Source organism: Dysidea avara, chromosome 11 (assembly GCF_963678975.1).
Source record: "Dysidea avara chromosome 11, odDysAvar1.4, whole genome shotgun sequence".
In the NCBI taxonomy this organism is placed as follows: Eukaryota; Metazoa; Porifera; class Demospongiae; order Dictyoceratida; family Dysideidae; genus Dysidea; species Dysidea avara.
The window spans coordinates 26355061-26372697 of record NC_089282.1 but is presented as its reverse complement, the minus strand read 5'-3'; the positions used below and the strand labels follow the sequence as shown (position 1 = coordinate 26372697).

General features: G+C 40.8%; 5 protein-coding genes across 7 annotated transcripts; 3 read left to right on the top strand and 2 right to left on the bottom strand.

Moving 5' to 3' along the window:
• Positions 1-130: 130 nt before the first annotated feature.
• On the bottom strand, positions 131-8678 carry LOC136238783 (AN1-type zinc finger protein 2A-like). Its single transcript, XM_066029380.1, has 11 exons — positions 7273-8678; positions 7153-7195; positions 5103-5154; positions 2175-2297; positions 2082-2126; positions 1757-1860; positions 1592-1708; positions 1353-1425; positions 1218-1300; positions 397-532; positions 131-255 (listed from the first exon to the last, which is right to left on the bottom strand). Exons 1-11 carry the CDS (start codon positions 7325-7327, stop codon positions 223-225), a joined length of 864 nt encoding a protein of 287 aa, XP_065885452.1. The 5' UTR covers positions 7328-8678; the 3' UTR covers positions 131-222.
• On the top strand, positions 2557-4491 carry LOC136238780 (perilipin-2-like). Its single transcript, XM_066029377.1, has 7 exons — positions 2557-2904; positions 2951-3033; positions 3088-3508; positions 3559-3680; positions 3740-3880; positions 3934-4158; positions 4218-4491. Exons 1-7 carry the CDS (start codon positions 2682-2684, stop codon positions 4386-4388), a joined length of 1386 nt encoding a protein of 461 aa, XP_065885449.1. The 5' UTR covers positions 2557-2681; the 3' UTR covers positions 4389-4491.
• On the top strand, positions 7331-8930 carry LOC136238782 (uncharacterized). The gene is made up of 4 exons (XM_066029379.1): positions 7331-7431; positions 7605-7662; positions 7766-8357; positions 8404-8930. The coding sequence occupies exons 2-4, from the start codon at positions 7605-7607 to the stop codon at positions 8744-8746; spliced, it is 993 nt and encodes a 330-aa protein (XP_065885451.1). The 5' UTR covers positions 7331-7431; the 3' UTR covers positions 8747-8930.
• On the bottom strand, positions 8851-10540 carry LOC136238781 (Krueppel-like factor 4). Its single transcript, XM_066029378.1, has 2 exons — positions 10050-10540; positions 8851-9923 (listed from the first exon to the last, which is right to left on the bottom strand). The coding sequence occupies exons 1-2, from the start codon at positions 10224-10226 to the stop codon at positions 9102-9104; spliced, it is 999 nt and encodes a 332-aa protein (XP_065885450.1). The 5' UTR covers positions 10227-10540; the 3' UTR covers positions 8851-9101.
• A 23-nt stretch (positions 10541-10563) lies between these two features.
• Positions 10564-17468, top strand: LOC136238779 (uncharacterized). Of its 3 annotated transcripts, none has more exons than XM_066029373.1 (4): positions 10564-10694; positions 15629-16862; positions 16932-17032; positions 17278-17468. In XM_066029373.1, the coding sequence occupies exons 2-4, from the start codon at positions 15648-15650 to the stop codon at positions 17354-17356; spliced, it is 1395 nt and encodes a 464-aa protein (XP_065885445.1). In that variant the 5' UTR covers positions 10564-10694; positions 15629-15647; the 3' UTR covers positions 17357-17468. The 3 variants fall into 3 exon arrangements, with proteins under 3 accessions (XP_065885445.1, XP_065885448.1, XP_065885446.1); XM_066029376.1 differs by having other exon boundaries at positions 17086-17468; XM_066029374.1 differs by lacking the exon at positions 10564-10694 and adding an exon at positions 11232-11448.
• Positions 17469-17637: the final 169 nt, after the last annotated feature.

The following is a 17637-nucleotide window of genomic DNA, read 5'->3' as shown; positions in this document are numbered from 1 at the left end:
TTTATTCCAGTCTTGACTCAGCTGACAAAGGAGGAGGTTACTACTTCAATGCTATCATGCATCATTCTTGATGTTCGAGAAATTGGATGCATCCCAGGCCCCTCCAGCCCACACTAGGATTAATGTAGCATAAACTGCAATATTATTTATGAATTAGAAATTTGACACAATCGGCATGAACATGTCACACTGCAGATGAATGTTAAGTACAGATTCACAATTTTATGATACACTGCAATTGTCACCAGATTTTTTCTAGAAATATGAAAAATGGTGCAGAGATAATTCATATGCACATTGTTTTATTTCACACAATCGCAGACAAAATATGACCCCTCACACGTACAGACAGACACACACTACTGTGATCAGTAGTCCGTAGACACACAAACTCACTTGCTGTTGTTGTTGTTGTTGCTGACGTTGTCTTTGTTGTGATTGCTGTTTTGCTTGTTTCTCCTTCTCTTCTTCTTGTAGCGATGCAGCTACTGCTCTAGCTAGTGCCTCATCTTCATCGTAACCACTAGCAACACTACATGTGAGGAATATGTGCAGTAACAATATCTACTTCTCATGAATGTGTTATATTTGGTAACACATAACACCCACTTGCTCTGATTACGTTTTTGTGTACGTGTGGTGTGTGTGTGTGGTGTGTCCCCCCATATCTCTGGTATTATAAGGTTTTATTTTTATCAAACCACAACAACCATCCTTAAGGACAGATGTAATACTACATGAGATATGGCTAATGTTAAAAAAGGTAGTCCCCCATCATATACCTGAGGGAGACATATGCCCATGCAGCCTCTCAAATCAAACCAAAGAGTTCATACAAGTTTGAAATACTTTAATAGAACATACAATTAATCTAATAGAACAATTGCCATTATTGTAAGGGTCAATTCAGTAGTAAGTATACAGGATATAGTGCTACAAATGCAATTTCGTACTGGGCAGTGACTATCATTTCATACCATAAATACAGTCCCTATCGATAATTTACACTGATAAGTCATTCGTGATTTATTACTCTACAAAATGCCAACAGTTTTTGGGAACCCATCATGTCCCTACAACCCTGGTGCAGCCTCTTTTCCAAAGCCTGGATGTGCCGAGAAAATTGTCATGGTCTGTAATTCCTATTCTACTATAGGCTTGCAAGGAAATTGCAGATAAGTGTTCTACTGGCCATCACGTATGAACAAACATAGTACCTTTGACTTGAAGATGGCTGCATTGTTGGTTTAGTTTGACCAAGAGAGGCAGCCATGGCCATAGCCAATGCTTCATCTTCTCCCTACAACAAAGACAAGTCATTATGGCATTAATTGTTAGGTATTAATTGTTACCATTCCTTGTTGTAGTTGATTGTAGGCTGATCTCTGTTGTCCACCTTGTTGGTGTCTTCTCTCCATACGTAGCCTGCACCAAACAATTAGAATTATATTATTTTAGTCTTAGCTCAATCACATGGAGGTCACATGACAAGGTTTGTGGGACAACTAAAGGCGAGACTAATTGACTAATCACAACCTCACATACTTTCTCTTTCATGGTTAAGACAAAAATAGAGGTCACAGTATCCTACCTGTTCATCTCAGCTCCACTTTGAGCCATGTAGGTAGCCTGAGGTGGTCTATTAGTCCTGCCACTGCTAGTTTGCCTCACTGGTGATGGTTTAGTGTGGACACCACTGCCGTGAGCCCTATACCAAATTACACATTAACAATACTAAATGTTTATGAATGAATACTTTTTTGGGGTGGCAAGCTGAGCAGCAGTGCAGTTGTGATCATCCTGAAATCTGTGACGAAGACAATAGTTCTTCCCACAGTGTTCACACACAACAGGTACCAGCTAGATGAGAGACATGATATGAAGTGGCTACTGCTCTGACTAAGTATGGGGAACTAACTGGAATACATTCAGTAAACACACTACAACACCTCAGTAGTCTGTACTTTGAATAAAGGATTGACCTTATCAACCGCCTATTGTCACTAGACTGAGGTATTAATTTTTTAACCAGACACAGTGCAGAGGTCTCCCCTTCATGACTCAGTATTAAACATACTTACCTCTTTCTTCTTACATCCAGGATATCTACACTTGTTGGAGTAAGCCTGTACAGCACATGTTACACAACAATTTACTGTGTTAAATGTCATCACCTTCTTGGCCTTATCTGACTGACAGTCATTGGCAATGTGTTCATCTACACTAACATTAGGGTCAGTACCCCTCTTGATTGGTACTGGCTGGTTACACAGTGGACAAACTGGGACTGTGACATTCTGTGGGGGAGAGTGACCTTATGAACAATTGACCTTTAGAAGCAGATATACAAAATTAGGGGCTATAGATGCTAGCACAGCTACTAGTCTACTCTACATAAGTAACTATCCAGTGTAGTGACATGCAATTGATGTATTTGAGGCATAAGAAATGGTTTTGAAGTTGTTATGGGTAAAGGGTCACTTTGTAGCAATTCCAGCTTTGTAAACACTAAACACGTGATACACGCTATGATGCAATCGTGTCAGGGGAAAATATTATATTATAACCTTTTGACCTCAAATCTGTTGTTGAGCGTTTCGCATAAAAGCGAACTTCACCAGTCGATTATTCGTTTAGTAACTGGAAAAGGAGTTTAAGAGAGTTCGCTGGAAGAAACTGCGATGAGTATCGTTCAGGAATCACCCCAGACCACTCGCGACTGGTTTTGGGCCATACCACTTGTCTCGTCTGCCTACGACACTGTGACGACCGTGTATGAAGGCACCAGGGATAGGAACGTGTTGACTCGCTTCACCATTGGTACGGTGGAGTCGTCTGTAAAATTGGCAGGTCGCTGTGCCTCCCCGCTAGTGAACAAGTTGGAAGGCAAATTTGAAAAGCCTCGTAAGTTGTGACTAGTGAAGAGTAGCTGTTTATATCTTTTGTGTAGTGACTGCAGCTGATGGGTACACGTTAAAGAAGCTTCAAGAGGTGGAGGCGACCTATCCAGTGATAATGAAACCCACCGATGAGGTAGTAACGATTGCTGCGTGTTAACACGTGTCAATCATGCGTTTGTTCTTACAGGTGATAGCCCAGAGCAAAGAGGCGTTGATGGGGACTTGGGAACGAAGCTCTCAACGAGTTGCTGATTATCAAGCGGTCAAGTTGATTGGTAGTGGAATTTCTGCTGGTAGCACAGTAGTTGGGTCAACAATCAAACTCGGTCAACAAGGAATCAACTGTACAATCGATGCTGGACGCAGGAGCATCAATGCAGCCAATAACCTAGTTGGGATGGGTGTTGATCGATGTCTTGATGTCACTGAGGCTGTAGTGAAATATGTTCTACCTGAACAAGAAGACAAGGACTCGCTGGATGAACCTCTCCTGTCCTCTAATCCTACTGATAATGCTAAGAAGGAACGTCATCGCCGTAGGCAACAGAGACGTCAACGTCGTGAGTTGCGTAAAGCCAGGAGAAGCCACCTTTTAAAATCCAATGAGAGTAAGACATTTCCTAATTATTGCACATCAGTGGTAACGTGTTGCTTGTAGAAACTTGGGCTGGCAGGTTGGATCGTGTTCAGGACATTGTTACGACTACTGTCGATCGAAGTGGTGACAAGGTGTGCGACTATTTAGAGTGGCCTATGGAACAAGTAGAATTCCTCAGGACGGTAAGTGGGACAGTTTAGACAGTTTACTTAGTAAGTATTATTGGTGATTGTTCTTGTAGCTAAGAGTGGCTAGAGCTGCAGCGACTGCTTATGAGGTCACCCTGGAGTATTTAGAAGACGCTGGTGATAGGATTAAGGCCATTAACCCTCTGAAGATGAAGAAACTAAACCTCTTGACAGACAGTGATGAAGACGTATCGGTAAGTTACTCTGACAAGTGTTGGAGTAACTGATTGAACTCTGAACTTTACAGAGTACAGGAATTGTGGACTCATTGAAGACTACCCTCATTGAATATGTTGACTTACCTGTTGTGTTTGCAATCAACATTTACCGAGTTACCACGGGAACAACTGCTGGACTGGTTGAGTTTGGCATCTCCATGACAACACAAGTGTACAATGAAGGTCGGAAGATAACAATCATCAATACTGTTTTGTCTAAGGCCACTGACCTGAAGGATGTTATACTGGAAATGGTATGACTTAAATTCAGGAAATAGTGTTTATTTATTTACTGTTTAATTTAATATTTCAGTTGGGAGTTGCGGAGTCCAGTAAAGGTCGTACACCACCAGTTAGCAGCAAGACAATGACGGTCACTATTTCAGCTCATGATGATACTCCAGTTGTTGAGGATGTTCACCATAGTGATCACTCTGAGACCAGTAGTGATGAGGGATCATCTGATGAGAATGATGATGACTAAATATGGTCATCTATCGACTGTCTTATTCGGAACACGGACATTTTCACCTGCTAGTTGTCATGTATTTGCTATTTTGCTGCAATGTGCATCATCCAATTGTTGATACTTTTGATGTGGGACTGGGGTGGGTAATGGCACAAAATCTTAGAACTGTATAAACCAGTCACCTTCAGGCCAACAGTCTCCCTGCATACCTTTACCGTGTTAACTTGGTTTATGATAACAGATAATTAATGGTTACCATAGAGATAGGACTAGGCTTTTCACCAAGATACTCTAATAGATCAGTCAACTACTCCTCTATTAGAGCTAACATGTGCTCCAGTAAAACATTGTTAAAAGATTAATAGCATAAATCCCATAGCAAGAAGCACACTGTGAAAATTTACAATCAGTTACCATCTTTCTTGGCCCCCTCACTTAACATTTTGTTGCTATGCTCCTTATGGTACACATGCAACATCAAGTGCCCAATATTGGTAGGAGATTAAAGATTTGATTACAGCAAGGAACAACACTACACTTAGAACAATGTTGTTCACTATGCAAGCTGGCAATATTTATCTAGAGAAAGAAGGTCCTCCACATAACCTCATGATAATACATATCGTCATTCAAATGATCAAGCAGAGTGTATGGTGTTGTTGGGAACAAGCTATATCATAGTAACATGTATGTAGCTGACAGTACACAAAGCCACACAAGTTAACACACCTTGGTATATGCCTCCTGACAGTCGTGTTTCTCATATTGATGATGATCCTTGCTGTAGAAGATAACAGGTAGTGTATATAACGCAATACTGTGTTAACATGTGATAGGATAAACGGTGAAGACCTTGAAGGTTCACTACAGAGTTTTGTGAAGCTAAGCCGGTGACTAACTCTTGTTACAGTGTGTATTAGTGATGATGTTATGTTGTGACCCCAGAGGAGGCTGGTTATGTGTCATTAATGTGACCTCTTCAAGCCATTCACTTCAAATGCATGAATTATCAAGAGCTGGGAGATAATAATTTAGATAAAAGATTATCGAGATACCTAAATGGTCTATCATTAAGATAATAATTTTACTTATCAAGGTAATCTCTGTAATCTGTTGTATATCAACCACACACTCAGATGGAAGGCAGGAAAGTGATAAAATTACTGACTTATTGAGTACTACTGTACATGACAACATGTATGTAAACAGTGTACCTTATAGCCTAAATAATTGTGAGGGGATTTTTTTTGCTGATTTTGTGGTTTTGTGGGTTACCAGTGAAAATTTATCCTTCAAATATATAGACCTTCACATATAGTACGTATGTGTTGAGCTGGATCCTCAAAAACATTCAATAACTCATGGATGATGCAATTACACACGATCTTGAAATTTGGCTCATTTGTAGTACTGCTTGACCCACTAAAAATATGTCAAAATCTTTTCATTCAAATGTCTGACATAGTATTTACAGCCAATCAAAATTTTCACCATACATTTCCTGTGAGGAAGCCATAAAGTGCAGTGTCCATTACAGCCCTTTTTGTAATGGAGCCAAACTGTACGTGTCTGTTGTTGACACCTTTGCTGCCACCATCTGGTTGGTTGAAATGTTTATTTTTGAGAAAAAATTCACTTTTAATTTTTGAAATATTTAGGCCATATGGTATAAAATAGTGTTATGGTATTACCCCATTAATATTATGTTATCCCAGAATTTACTATTATTGCAAACAAAAGTCACGTGTATTTTAATGATAATTACAATTATTACACACTGCCCACTTTTCATTTTTTTCCTCTGATGGAGCATATATACTTTTTCACTCTAATCTACATGGTGACTGTACTACACACAATAATGATGGTAGTCAATGAACACTACCTACCCAACTTGTAGATACATCCTTCATCCCTGCAATTAGCTTCTTCAGCCGCTCTACATGCATCACTGACATAACCTCTCTTATTATTAACTCTTGGTACAGGTAATTGTACATAACCAATCCATGAATGTAAGAAAACACCAGGGGTGGTAACATATTACATTATGTAGGGTATTTGTGACCAACCTCCACTGTCTAACAGCCACTTGTAAATTTAATGACTTGTGTTTTAACAAGTGGTTATGACATGTCGATTCTTGTGGACGGTTATTGACAATAAATCCATTAAACACGCTCATGTACAGACTACCAAGGGGGTGTCACGTAGGTGTGCACTGTTGGTAGATCTGTGACTGCGGTCAAAGTCTTGACCCACTGAAATTTCATTTTGACCTGTGACTATATATTATAAGAGGCTGAGCCTTTTTCAATCTTTGACTGGTGACTTAGCGACGATATTTTAGTACTTTTCGATTGTGTTGGAAATTTTTTACCCTAGCTGTTGACTTAGCATGAATGTGGTGGCCTTGACCTTTGACTTAGACTGCGGTTGCAGATCAACGTACAGTGAGTGCCTGTGTATCACCCCCTGACTACTGCCCTCAGAAGCCGTACGAGTGAATTTTGACTAACTAACCATAGTTTCCATGACTGAGTGAGGATTAATGAGGCTTCCGTTCTTACAAAAATCTTGACTAGGAAGTCAAGTCCTGTAGTGGGGGCAGGGGCTTGTGCAATAAGACCGGACAGGAACCGTCAAATTAGTGAGCGTTCAATTAGAGTAGTTATGAACATTACCATTTAACGAGTACATATGGACTCCGAGATACACTCGTTAGCTTTATACATTAGTAGTACACTAATACCATCACACAATACATTGTCACTTTTACCAGAACACTTTTTGGCAGGCGTCGCAAGTGAACGGCAGAAAATCTAAATAAAAACACATTATGATTATACAACACCTCAACTGTAGTTACTAGTTAACAATTAACACTTCATTTACTGACCTAATCGTGAACAACTGGCTACAGCGCAATGTTCTCCTAGTTCGGGGAATTCCATTTTGGTTATTTTCTAATTAAAGCTCACTGTCTGATCACGAGACGCTTGGGTGTGGCAAGATTCATTGTTGTTCGGGGTGGAGCTGGTCCCAGAAATTTTGCAAGGTTAATTAGAAGTGTGTCATATGTGCAGGAACGCTTGTGTATTTTTCAAACTGCTGTTGTAGTTTCGCTAGTTTCTAACTTGCAGTTCGGCTAGAATATCGAACACAGTGCGATCGCGCCAAAACTGGCTGATATTGTACGATTTGTGATGGTGTATTGTGTGAACATTACAGATGGAGTCGAACAGTGAAGCGTCTTCGACCGATGAGCACAAAGATTGTCAGGAAGAAGGTGCGCATGCGTATGTAGCTCGTGCTCTATTGTAGCTATATGTTCACGTGGTCTTCTAGAAAATATCACTGCACGTGATGCTTTCTATACTTTTTAAACACAGGTCAGCAAAGCACAGCTACAGATGAAACTAGTGAAGTGGCAGAAGAAAATGGTTCTCAAAGTGATGAACAAGATACAAGCACTAATGATGAGGTGTTCATAAAAGAGGAGCCTTATGGTAGCCCTGGTAACCCCATTGATGATTGTGGAGTAGTTGAAATTGATCTGGTATCTACTGAAGTGGCCACAGAGATCCCATCAACAACAGAGTACGAGACGGCAGAGTCACCCAAGTTGGCGTCTGAAGAAGAACAACATTATGACCTGTATGATAATGGTAGTTACACTGGAGAGTACATGGACTATGATGAACCAGCTGATGGTGAACATGATATAATAATAGAAGAAAACAAAGCCATAGAACTAGCTCGACAATATCAATTGATGCAACAAGCACAAGCACAGGGTCAAGCCTATGTGGACTCGACCAGAAAAGGAACTGACAAAAGAACCAGGGGAGTCCGGGTGTCATTTCCCCCTCCAAATCAAATCCAAATCCTTGCTGCTTCCTTGACAGGCAAGAGCATCGATTCCTTTCATTCTGGCAACATTAAGGTCACTAGAAAACCAGGATCTCACTCCAATAGTCAACTGTAAGCATCTATTCTGGTAGTGTATATTATTAGTGTTTCATTATAGACTGCCTACTGGTGAAGCAAAGAAAACGACCAAGAAGGTGTACCCAAGAAAACATGCTTGTATTTTTCCAGGATGTGGCAAGATCTACACAAAGAGTTCCCACCTGAAGGCACACTGCAGAATACACACGGGAGAACGACCATTCAGATGTACACACCAAGGATGTGAATGGTCATTCCGAAGATCTGATGAGCTCTCCAGACACATGAGAAAACACACCGGAGAAAAACCCTACAGGTGTGAACAATGTGGCAGAACCTTTTCCCGATCTGATCACTTGAACCTCCATGACAAGCGGCACAAGAGGGGGCCTTCTTCTTCTGGAGGAACCCTGATCTCTTAACTTTAATTATTTTATAAGCTTTAACTATTTTTATAAAACTTTATACAACCTTCCTTATTTGTAATGTTTTTGCTTAGTGACATTTTCCTTAGAGTTGTACTGTCTTGGATTATTTTTATAATTTTTTTGAAAAAATCAATTACAGCTCACAGTTAGCCCACCAGGGGTCAACTGTATAAAACAACTGTTCAATATGTGATGGGCACAGCCAGCCATGCCACATGGTAATAAAAAGGAAAATACAAAAACGATTACGTAAGTGATGGTACATATACAGTACAATACATTAATAATCAGTCACTGGGGAAGGGGATAAGATATGATACAATTACTCTCTGTTTCTCTTCTCAATGAATTACTGATGGCGTTTGAGATGGAGTGCAAGATGATCGGACCTGGCAAAGGCACGTTCACAATGGGGGCACTTGAACGGTTTGATGCCAGTGTGCTTACGGTAGTGACGGGTGAGCTCATCCGAACGGGCAAACTTCCAAGTGCATCCTTCCCAAGTACATTTATATGGCTTCTCCCCAGTGTGGGTCCTCAAATGAGCCTTGAGGTGAGAGCTCTTCGTATACACCTTACTGCAGCCAGGATAAGTGCAACGGTGAGTACGCTTGTTCTTCTGTGGTTTCACAAAGGGACTGAGGATGTTGTACATAGCCATGGGGTACTGGAAGTAGGGTGCAGGCTGAGCAGTGTAGTTGTAAGGAATGCCGTTAACTGGTGATGGTGGATCTGAGTTGGGTGGGGTTGGTGGCAGTTGTCCCATGTACTGGGCACCCATTGGGATCTGCACTGAACCAAAGTTGTTCATGTTGGTGTTGTATCCAGCCTGAGGGTTGACAGATACTTCATAAGCTGGTGCTTCACCAGTGATTGGTGGCAGGTAGACTTCCTCAGAAGCTGGTAGGTTGTGTAGACACTTATCACCAGATTCTCCCCACTGAGGGGCGAGGACTGGGTAACCATGTTGGAGGGTCTTCAGGCTTGGGTTGAGCTCGCTCTTCACTATAATTTCACCATCATAGCTGTTAAGACTCTGTCCGTCACTGGGACCAGACGCGCACGACTGGGGGCTTTCTGGGTCAGAGTAGTCGCTGAGAATATCGTCCACGACAGAAAGGCTGTCTCTTCGTGAATGATGAGGGTAATTGTAACACAAATTCTTCTCCGCCTATAAAAGGAAAACACAATAATTAGTGGCGCCAACCGCAGACGGAACACAAAGCCCCACAATAGCATGCTGGGAAACATACAATCGATAAAGAACATTTTGTGGTTGAACGGACACTCGTCTCACCTTCACTAAAGTCATCGTAGTCGGACTTTGTACTGCACTAGGGGAGTAATTTCCTTGGCAGTGGCTGTAGGTGGCGTCTTGTTCGCTCCAGGTGGTGTCAAAGCGATAGAAATTTCCACTTTCATAACCAGCAGTTGCCGTGTAGGCGATTGGATTACAAACAGTGGCGGTAGCCATTTCACAATAACTTCTCAAGTTATCTTTCAAAACAAAAAAAAATGAATCAACAAAAATCTTCGCACAAAGTTCAAAATGGGTTCGTCTTCTTCTAAAGCACCAGTGCTTAGAGATCAACAACAAAAAGGATTACGACTAGCGTTCCTTGTCGAATATGTCTTGACCAGCAAGTAGTCTTTTTGGTACCTGCCCAAAAAGATTCTTGAGAGAACCAGCTCCAAGAAGAAAGAGAAAAATCGGACCAGCCAGCTGGTCTTGAAAACAACACTTGTTCTGAGCTGCGACGGCTCTTTCACAAAATGAAAAAAGATACTATTCGACATCCGGCAAGCCTTTTAAGCTTGCCGCAAGCATTCCACAAATTGGGACTACCGTAATTGTCTAATAACTCGAATAGGAAGATTTTATTACAGTGGAGCAAAGCGTCCACGTGGAGAAGGTTCACTTTTCTTTATTGATTACAACTAGGTGAGTATATTTGTGTTAGTGTGTGCGGCCACGTTCAATATCACTGCTGGCAATTCAACGTACATGTGACGTGGGGCATTATTTGGAGATGACAATGAAATAATTTCGTATGATTATGTACACACTTTTATACGGTCATGGTTTTGTGGAATGTGTTTATCACATCAGCCAGTAAAGTGGCTTGTTAACACTCATTAGACCACATTTGTTAGTTGTTAGTGGTAATTCTGTGACAGACGAAAATCCTCTTTCCTTCTCACAGTCTTGTAATGATATGATCCCTACTCAATTCCTTACCAATATTGGATAGTGGCATAGGTTTTGTTGTGCGATTGTGTCCATGTTAACGGAGCACAAAGAGTTACATACTACTTGGGTATGCATGACATAGCCCATGTTTATGGCATAAATTTAATGGTGGTTGGTTGCTTAATAGTGAAACACACACACCAGGTATGCTGACTCACTGCTAGGCACTCTTTATGCCTGACATGAAGTCCTTTCTGATTGCGGACAAGATTTGATAGTGTTCCTTGCCATAACAGGAGAACACTTGTATCAGCCAATGGCTTCTAATGCTATTTGACTAGATGAGCTTATTTGTATACCTGATCTGTTGTAATTACTTCACATTGAGAATGTTATAGAGTTCTTAGGAAAACAGTGTCATTGTGTGTGTATTGGTAGTGTCTTTGTGTCTGGGTTGGAGACCTTTGTCCATCTACCCCTGTTAGTACTGCTGTTACTAGTTGAGGTACCATATGGTGTTATGTAGTGTGTGTTCTTCACTGATGTCATGAACACCAAAAACAACTTGTAGGGCTATGAATTTTTATATACAGTTGATATATGGATTACAGGTTTCTCAGTATCTCACATCATTTCTAACCAGTTTACAAGGAAGTGTTCTTAAAGTATATAGTCTGGATAGGAGGGGCCGTCTGGGCCAGTGTTTCTGTCTTGAAAGGGGATTCATAATTCAGACACTTAGTTAAGGTCCCAAAGCATTTCGTACATAAACTGTCCAGGACCTTGATAATCAGGACAGGTCCCAAGCTAGGTGCCAGGACCTTGACAATCAGGACAGGTCCCAAGCTAGGTGTTCATATTATAGAGTACTGTAGTAATATGATGTAATGATGTCTTAGTACTAACTTGTCTGAGCTATCACTACAATACAAATTGTGTGACTGACTGTTTAACATAAAGCAATTTGTAACCTGGATCATGTAGTTGGCTGAACAACTGTGTGGCAGTGACATGTTCCATGAAAGACCTTGTGTCTCTGCTGTGTACAGTTTTTTAAAGTTCCTGCTGTAATGGCATTTCTGATAAGAGATTTATCTCACTGTCAAATGAAGTTAGTTGGAGACAGGATGGCCTGAGTATTTTAGTTGTTGTCTCTGCTTGAAGTCGTCCAAGTGCTAGTCAAAATTTGCTGATACTAGGAAGTTTGCCTAATGACACGTCACCAGCCACTTGTGGTTGCTAAGTGATTATCCCAGCTATTTGCATTATTATATTATACATACCAAGAATATCACTTTGACGTATTATTTCATAATTATTAGTGGACTTGATTGAATTAAGCATACTTTGTTGTATTTTCGTGTTTTTTTTTTTCATGTGATGTTAGGGGTCATCCATAATTTTCAGCATTTTCGCAAGCGTACAGAGCGTACGCTGGGGGGGAGGGGGTAAATCCAATGCGTACGCTTTTTAATAATGTTGATATTAGTAGCCCTATATAAAAATAATTCTAAATAATTTAGCATGCGCATACAATTTCAGTATCAAGATGGCGAAATGTGAGTTGCAGCTCGAGGCAAGGCAGTTTCTTCTTGAACTCGCTAGGCATCCAGATAGTGTACACAAGTCACCAACTAATCATTACCAGCATTTCGTGAACGCCTTTGTTGTGACGATCGATACAAAAATGAAGAGGGCAGATGCTGTGAAGCGCGCAAGTAGAGTGGAAGGAGCGAGTTGTTTACAGCAAAGAGCACTATGTGGCAGCACTGAAAAAAGCTGTGCAACACTTGAAGTGGAGCAGGCCAAGGCGTATTGATTCATTTCAAGGTACAATATATAAACAGGCTATAAAACCACGTAGCTAGCTGTACATTAGGTATGCAGGTAGCCATGACTAGGCCATGTTAGGTAATAGCCAGGATCGCTTTCAGTAAAAAACTGTTTTCACTGTACTAAAAGCACGTAGCTGTACAGTACTAAATGGCTAGATTGATAGGTTTAGCACTATTTCATACATGCAGGATTGTAGCTTGCCAGATAGCCGGTTTAATTTATAGAAGTAGTGTTTACAAATAGGTGACTTGCACAATGTATTGAACGACAGCTACCTATAACTTGTTTTCTTTGCAGACAAGCACAGTGAATGAAGAAACTGTAGCAGTAGAAGACGACGTCAGTAGTGGTGCTGAAGCTCATGATAATGTACTAAGTGTTGTAACTCAGCAAGTTAGTACAGGTGTTTCAAGCTGTAGTACTGATGATAATTTGATGCATTATATTGAAGACAGCCATTTCTGTGATGTGCACATCTCCGTTATGTTTTTACCAGTGAAGCTGACAAGGAGCGCCACACATGCCTGATACACAGTGGAACTAGGTCACGAGAGGAATCAGAATCTACTTCACAGTCAAAGAAGTCCAAAGTTGAGATAAAATGTCTTGTTTATGGTGAAATTTATCCCACCAAATACCAGCTTCAGAAACACCAGACTGAGCAAAATTACAAAATGGGAAGGGGAAGACCTAAAAGGAAATAAGTATATGACTGTCACACAAATTCACACATTTAAATAACTTCTTGTGTGATTGATCTGTCTGCATTTCCTACAGTGTAAAAACAGCAACAATAACTCTTAAAAACAATTTCATATGTGACATACACACATACATACATACAACAATTCATGATCGATATCAACATTTTTAATAGTACCCTTTTAGGTGGGGGGGAGGGGGTTATGGAAAAGAGTACTCTCTGTACTCTTGTGAAAATGCTGAAAATTATGGATGACCCCTTAGTGGAATTATTAACTGACAATTTTTTTAACCCAGAAGTTTTGGTCCATTTTTTAGTGTTAGACTTTCAGTATGGGACCACTTTACAGAGATTTTTCTTTCTGTTATGAAGTCACAGAATTGGGAGAGGCTTCCATTGGCAATAGTCAAGTGGTAGGACTTGGTATTATCTGCAGAAGCCAGTGTAACTGGTGAGGTACAGGTGCCCACACTTTCACCCTGTGATGGTGTGGATTAGTAGTCCTGCCCTAGAAGGATGACTCATTGCACTTGAGTAGTGGTACAGGTGGCCCAGTTGCCATGACTGTAGTAATATTGTAAAAGCTTGAATGTGTGCATCTGCGTGCATAGAGACCAGTGGTTAATATGGTATCCAAGGAGAATCTTGTAGCAACCACTTTGTGTTCCCAAATTTGTTAACACTGATTTTAGACCCATTAGAATCCATTTGATGTTCTTTTGACTGACTTGATTCACTCTACCCTATGTTGACATAGTAGCACCTTAAAAGGATGGCATTCAATTAGAATAAACTTGTTTGCATACAATTAGCTAGTAGTGGAGCTGTGGTGTGTGGGTGTGTGTGGTGGGGGACAATGGTATCAGTTGGTTACTCCCAGTAAACAAATGCTTCACTTCCACCATTGACAGTATCACACACTTGACCACAATGGTGGACTGGTCATGAACTGCCGTGGAGCATGGGGACCATCACATGGTCTGCTGTAATTGTTGGTAGTCACGTCCTAGAGTGCTCACAAGTTATAGTAGCTACCTTATTAGCAAACTTAAACAGCTTTTTTACTTGGTTGTACAAGGTGTGTACGCACGTACACACACAACTCATCCTCTACCAAGCTACAAGCTCTACGTGACTATGTGATGGTAACCATACTGATAACTAGGGTAATGTCTACCAGTTGTAATATTCATATCACTTGTCACATGTAATAACATCCAGTAGTTTAGTAACCACTGTGACTAATGGTTTAGTTGTGTAATGAGTCTGTTAGCATGGAATCCTTGCTTATCTATGCTGTGTAAATTTTTAGGAGTGTAATGAGTCTGATAGAACACATGTAGTTTGTGTGTATAGTGTTGGCCTTGCAAGTGACTACAGGACTGACATCATGGTTAGTACAGGAGGGGAAGTTTGGACCAGGTCTCTGCTAATAGTTCTCTTCCCTGACTTAAATTAAAAGCTACTCGCTATGTCCCCATGAGTGTACTACACTAGCTTGTCCAAGGATTATTCATCATACCCACCGAAGATTTGATCTTCATCCCCACCCAACCCTTCTGGGAGATATCCCCCCCACTTAGCCAAGGGATACCAGGTGGTAGTTTTCCACCACACAAAAGTACACTAGGGGAAAAAAAAGAGTACGAAGAACAACAGATCGCCATGAAACACAAAAAGTTACCTTAACAGGTACCATTAACCCAGTACCAAGGAATTCAGTTGAAACAGCCCAACAACTACGACGATAATTTCAGCTGACAAGACACGTGGAGAGGACACATACGTACACAGGCTGGGCACCTCTATAATCTGACGGTTATTGGTTCTCAAACTTTTGTCGGATTAGTGAGCATGTTTGAGGTAGTATATTACACAGCAAAGGTCTTATATTACTGCACCAAACAGTGTCAGATTATAGAGATGTTGGATTAGAACGGTTTTATTGAAATGGGCTGGAGGGGACCATAAGGAATCAATGATGGATACTTCAAATATATTGTGTGTATTCCAGACCTGATACTGTTTAATGATAGTGCAATAAGTGAATACATTAATTAATGACAACACTATTCACCCAGTAATAATAGTATGAAGCAATACACACATCATTCCATTGTGTTAATAGCAGTTGTTTCCACTATAGTACAATAAAAGTTGATCCTATGGCTGGCCTGTCATCTACATCAGAGCTATCTGCCTCACAGCAGGGAAGCAGTCAATGTCTCCCTCCTTTAGTAGATGAACTACAACTACACAACATGACTGATTGTGAGAGTGAGGACATGAGGGATTCTCCCACAGGCAGTGAAAAACATCCGTCCACTAGTGAGACCCCATCTGTTGCCAGTAATGAGCCACAATTAGTGGATAATTATTGTGTTGATGGTAAATTGTGTGGACAGCCCACTACTACAGACCACCAGTACACATCAGACATGAGTGCCTGTAATGTGAGGAGGTTACGTAATGGCAAGGCTGTGGTGTTATCTGGTAATCATCGGGGAAAAGGACTTGGTGATGCCAAGAAACACTCAGGTGAATGCAATTTGTCATCGTTGCCAAGTGAGGATACTCATTACACACATGGACAATGCCACAATGGTCACATGGAGTCTTCTCAAGAAGAAACTGAAGGACAAAAGTGGCCTTCCAAAAAGAAAGCAGGTAAACGTTCACAGACAGCAGAGAAGGGAGCTGTTTACCCAACTCGTGTCACAAGAAGCAAAACCAAGTTGATGACACAAAATGACGGAGTTGACAATGAAGCACCAGTTGTACCGTCACTTGACGCACCACATAGCTCTCGTGATCAAACAATGGATGACACAGAGACCAATCAGAAAATCCTTACAAGCAAAGCTCAGATAAAATACAATAAATCCACAGGCTGCTCTCGTAAAGTTAAGGATGCTAATTACTCAACTTCTGAGAGGCATTTATTAACCACTAACAATAGAGCCAAGAACTCTATACCTCAGCAAAATGGCTGCCTTAATGGAAGCCATCAACACCAGCACACTTCAGGCCTCCCTAGTGAAGAAATATCTCAGCCATTGAGTGATGTAACTAATTCAACTTGTGATGACATTTTTGGAGATGTTCCACGACCTTCGTTCATCCACTCATCGTCACAAAATAGAGTTTACCAACTGGTAGCCGGTAAGAAAAACAAAAAGACTAGAAAACAGCAACCACGCAAGACAGCCATGCATGGGAAGAAACATGGTACAGGAGGGGATGCTGAAAACCATCCAACCAGTGACCAGGATACAGCTTCTAGCCAGGCATCAACACAAGGCGACCAGCATGACAACTGCCTAAGGCAATGTCATCATCGTAAGGCTTCTCAACATATAAAGACTTCAGGGGAAGATGGGGTAAGCCATTGAAACAATGAAGTTGAGGAAATTGTGTTAGCATTGTTGTTCCTATTCATTTCTGAATAGGACATTACTACTATGGCTTGTAGTGGCAGAAGTGATGGTATCTGTGACATGTTCTCTGAACCTCACTCCATCACCACTAACAGTAACCTACCACGTCACAGGTGAGTATACATGTGTGTATATATACCACTAACAGTAACCTACCACATCACAGGTGAGTATTACATGTGTGTATAGATGATATGAAGTGTTGGAAGAAGCACGCACTACCAACACACAATGAAAGAACATGGTCCACTTCCACATGTGACTAGTTATGTACACACACACACGCACTAAATTCACTTTCAACATCATTATCATCATCCACGTGATGTGGTCTGTTGTGTCACTATCATTGCTGTAGGGTCTTCAAGAGTAATGAACATGAAAGTGACAGCAACTTTCACACTCTGTTTCAAGATAATTCAGACATCTTTCTATAAACACTCAGCTACACTGCAGCAGTGGCAAACACTCAGCAAATTTGATTTTTAACCCATTATGATAATGTAATCTGGCTGTATGCAATAACAGAATAAATCTTTTTAGTTGTGACATTTCACCTACACAGCATGTGTGTACATAACCAACAAACTTCACTCATGGCTACCCAACTGTATTTAATCATGCATGGCTTTAAGACATGTCTGAAACTATTTTCTTGCCAGATGCCTGATACAAACACAACACCAGTCTCTTACTCTTCACATGTACCATGCAGTTA

Coding starts and splice junctions, on each gene's coding strand:
- LOC136238783 (XM_066029380.1), bottom strand. CDS start 7,327: ATGGAATTCCCCGAACTAGGAGAACATTGCGCTGTAGCCAGTTGTTCA. Junction 7,196..7,272: donor AGCCAGTTGTTCACGATTAG/GTCAGTAAATGA, acceptor GTTTTTATTTAG/ATTTTCTGCCGTTCACTTGC. Junction 533..1,217: donor CAGCCATCTTCAAGTCAAAG/GTACTATGTTTG, acceptor CCTCACATGTAG/TGTTGCTAGTGGTTACGATG.
- LOC136238782 (XM_066029379.1), top strand. CDS start 7,605: ATGGAGTCGAACAGTGAAGCGTCTTCGACCGATGAGCACAAAGATTGT. Junction 7,663..7,765: donor CAAAGATTGTCAGGAAGAAG/GTGCGCATGCGT, acceptor TTTTAAACACAG/GTCAGCAAAGCACAGCTACA. Junction 8,358..8,403: donor TCTCACTCCAATAGTCAACT/GTAAGCATCTAT, acceptor GTTTCATTATAG/ACTGCCTACTGGTGAAGCAA.
- LOC136238781 (XM_066029378.1), bottom strand. CDS start 10,226: ATGGCTACCGCCACTGTTTGTAATCCAATCGCCTACACGGCAACTGCT. Junction 9,924..10,049: donor CTACGATGACTTTAGTGAAG/GTGAGACGAGTG, acceptor TTCCTTTTATAG/GCGGAGAAGAATTTGTGTTA.
- LOC136238780 (XM_066029377.1), top strand. CDS start 2,682: ATGAGTATCGTTCAGGAATCACCCCAGACCACTCGCGACTGGTTTTGG. Junction 3,681..3,739: donor AAGTAGAATTCCTCAGGACG/GTAAGTGGGACA, acceptor TTGTTCTTGTAG/CTAAGAGTGGCTAGAGCTGC. Junction 4,159..4,217: donor AGGATGTTATACTGGAAATG/GTATGACTTAAA, acceptor TTAATATTTCAG/TTGGGAGTTGCGGAGTCCAG.
- LOC136238779 (XM_066029373.1), top strand. CDS start 15,648: ATGGCTGGCCTGTCATCTACATCAGAGCTATCTGCCTCACAGCAGGGA. Junction 16,863..16,931: donor AGACTTCAGGGGAAGATGGG/GTAAGCCATTGA, acceptor ATTTCTGAATAG/GACATTACTACTATGGCTTG. Junction 17,033..17,277: donor AGTAACCTACCACGTCACAG/GTGAGTATACAT, acceptor TCATTGCTGTAG/GGTCTTCAAGAGTAATGAAC.